Raw genomic sequence first — 3,141 nt, 5'->3', positions numbered from 1 at the left:
AACAAATTCACATTGGCTAAAACATGGGAATAAGAACTCATACATCGGCCATAGAAGATTTCTTCCATGCAACCATCCATTTAGAAAGCAAAAGAAGGCATTTAATGGTGAACAAGAGTTTAGGTTACCTCCAAAAGAACTTACTGGTGATGAAATATTTACAAAGGTTGATATGATTGATAACTCATGGGGGAAAAAAAAAAGGCTAAACAATGTGAATCCTTTGCTAATCCGACAAGTTGCTGGAAAAAGAAGTCTATATTTTTTGAACTTGAATATTGGAGATATTTTTATATCCGACACAACTTGGATGTCATGCATATAGAGAAGAATGTTTGCGAGAGCATCATTGGAACTTTACTTAACATTCCAGGTAAAACAAAGGATGGAGTAAAGTTTCAACTTGATCTTCTCGAAATGGGCTTAAGGCCTGACTTAGCACCAAGGTTTGGGTTGAAGCGAACTTATCTTCCTCCTGCATGCTATACTCTTAGTAGAAAGGAGAAGAAAATAGTATTGCAGACTTTAGCTGATTTGAAGGTTCCAGAAGGTTATTGTTCAAACTTTAGAAACCTTGTGTCCATGGAAGAGCTAAAGCTTAATGGTCTTAAGTCCCATGATTATCATGCACTTATGCAACAACTACTACCAGTAGCAATAAGATCCGTGTTGCCTAAGCATGTCAGATATGCCATTACAAGATTGTGTTTTTTCTTTAATGCACTTTGTGCAAAGGTGGTGGACGTGTCAAGATTGAATGATATACAACAGGACATAGTGGTGACTTTGTGCTTGCTAGAGAAGTATTTTCCACCTTCCATCTTTGACATCATGCTTCATTTAACAGTGCATTTGGTAAGAGAGGTTAAATTATGTGGACCAGTGTATATGAGATGGATGTACCCATTTGAAAGGTACATGAAAGTCCTCAAGGGTTATGTTAGAAATCATAATCGTCCAGAAGGGTGCATTGCTGAGTGCTATATCGCAGAGGAAGCCTTAGAGTTTTGTACAGAGTATTTATCGAGCATGGATGCAATTAGGATTCCTTCTAGTGTGAAAGATGAATGGAAATGTGGGAAACCATTACTTGGTGGTCGTGCAATAACTATTCATGATTATAAATTGGTGGAGCAAGCACATCATTATGTTCTACAAAATACAACCATTGTACAACTGTTTATTGAGTAAGTGTCATATATGTGAATATATGATTTTAAAACTCTAACTAATGTTTATACAAACCATGACTTGCCTATTTTTGCTTGATAGTGAACATATGAAATATTTGAAGACAAAATATCCTCGTCAATCAAAGAGAGTGAAGTGGCTAGAGGATGAACATGTGCGCACATTTAGTTATTGGCTTAGAAAAAAGGTATGAAACTATTCATACTCCCCTTAAAATTTAATGCTTACAAAATGTAAATTACATTAACTTACATATCATTAATGAACCTTATAGGTTTCAGATGACATAAGTAAGAAAGAACCTATTGAAAAGGAACTTAAGTGGCTTGCACAAGGACCAAGACAACAAGTTCTTACGTACCCTGGATATATCATTCATGATTGTCGTTACCACATCAAGAAGCGTGATGAGGCACGAGTCAACCAAAATAGTGGTGTTAGTATTGTGGCATCGACCATGCAAATTGCAAGTTCCAAAGATAAGAATCTTGTGCTTGGTGACATGTGTTTTTATGGGATTATCACAGAGATATGGGACCTTGATTATAACATGTTTAACATTTGTGTTTTTAAGTGTGATTGGGTTGATAGCAAGAATGGTGTCAAAGTTGATGAGCTAGGTTTTACATTAGTTGATTTGAGCAAGATAGGACATAAATCAGATCCTTTCATTTTGGCAACGCAAGCCCAACAAGTTTTTTATGTAGAAGATCAAGTTGATCCAAGATGGTCTATTGTATTATCAAGGCCAAAAATGGAGTTGTTTGACATAGAAGGTGATGACAACATAGCCGACAATTGTATGGAGCATCACCCATTTGCGAATGGGATGCCTAATATTAAGTCTTTTGATGAAGTTGAAGATTATGATGAAATTTGTATGCGTACTGATTGTGAGGGGATTTGGATTGAAAATTAAGCTTAATGCTTTTTTGTGGTTGTGATTGTGATTATTAAGTGTATTATGTGATTTTTGAGTTTTTGTTAATATACAATATGATGCTCAACAATGTTATGTTTTTATTTTATTCTTCTCAAATATATTTTTATTATTATATACTTGCTAAGATTAATTTTCATGTATTGCAAAGTTTGTACAACAATGATTTATTCATACTTATGAAATCATTTCGTAACTAATTTCTTTAGATTTAGTTGAGATACATTTTCAAGTGTTGTTTATTATTGCCTAATTCTGAATTATTTGGAACTTGGGAGAAAAGTGCTACATTTTTACGGATGGCTCCACCAAGAAGAGATAAAAACAGGTAACTATTAAAATATCATGTTTTACTTTTGAATGTAAGATATATATATATATATATATATATATATATATATATATATATCTATGTATGTATGTATTATGAGATTAATCACTTAGTCTTTTGATTGTCATGTAGATGGATGAAAAGGAAGGAAAACAGAAGATTACTTCACCAAAAAGGTTAAGAGGCCCAACTTTAAAACCTGAAATTGCTAAAAAGAGAAGTGAAGGACTGAAAATTAACATTCAATATAATGATGATGGTGAGGGAGTGGGTGAGGGATATGTACAGCTTGTATCATACATGGGTGTGTTAGCACGAACCATGGTGCCAGTTTATCATACTGATTGGAGAGTAGTGCCTGTGGAATTGAAGGAGAAATTATGGGATTGCGTTAAGGTATATAGAAATCTATTGAAATTATTTTTCTATATTTTGTGTAGACTGACATGATCATTAAATAACCAATATCTTCTTATAAAGTATGTAGTAATCTAATGAAATTATTTTCCTTTATTTTGTGTAAATAATCAAGATCTTATATTTTAGGGTGCATTCTTGGTTGATGAGAATAGCAAAAACAACGTCATGGCATCCATTGGACTAGCTTTAGGTCATTCAGGCATAGATTGACAAAAGAGTATATCCTGCCTTATAAGGATAAGCCCGAGTATCTTTTGCA

The 3,141-nt window shown here is 33.7% G+C and overlaps 1 protein-coding gene across 1 annotated transcript; it reads left to right on the top strand.

Moving 5' to 3' along the window:
- Nucleotides 1-417: 417 nt before the first annotated feature.
- LOC117933240 lies at nucleotides 418-2,110 on the top strand. Its single transcript, XM_034854624.1, has 2 exons — nucleotides 418-1,170; nucleotides 1,466-2,110. The coding sequence occupies exons 1-2, from the start codon at nucleotides 418-420 to the stop codon at nucleotides 2,108-2,110; spliced, it is 1,398 nt and encodes a 465-aa protein (XP_034710515.1).
- Nucleotides 2,111-3,141: the final 1,031 nt, after the last annotated feature.

This window comes from Vitis riparia, chromosome 16 (genome assembly GCF_004353265.1).
Source record: "Vitis riparia cultivar Riparia Gloire de Montpellier isolate 1030 chromosome 16, EGFV_Vit.rip_1.0, whole genome shotgun sequence".
Classification (NCBI taxonomy): domain Eukaryota; kingdom Viridiplantae; phylum Streptophyta; class Magnoliopsida; order Vitales; family Vitaceae; genus Vitis; species Vitis riparia.
The sequence above is the reverse complement of the archived record's forward strand: the minus strand, read 5'-3'. Positions and strand labels throughout refer to the sequence as shown.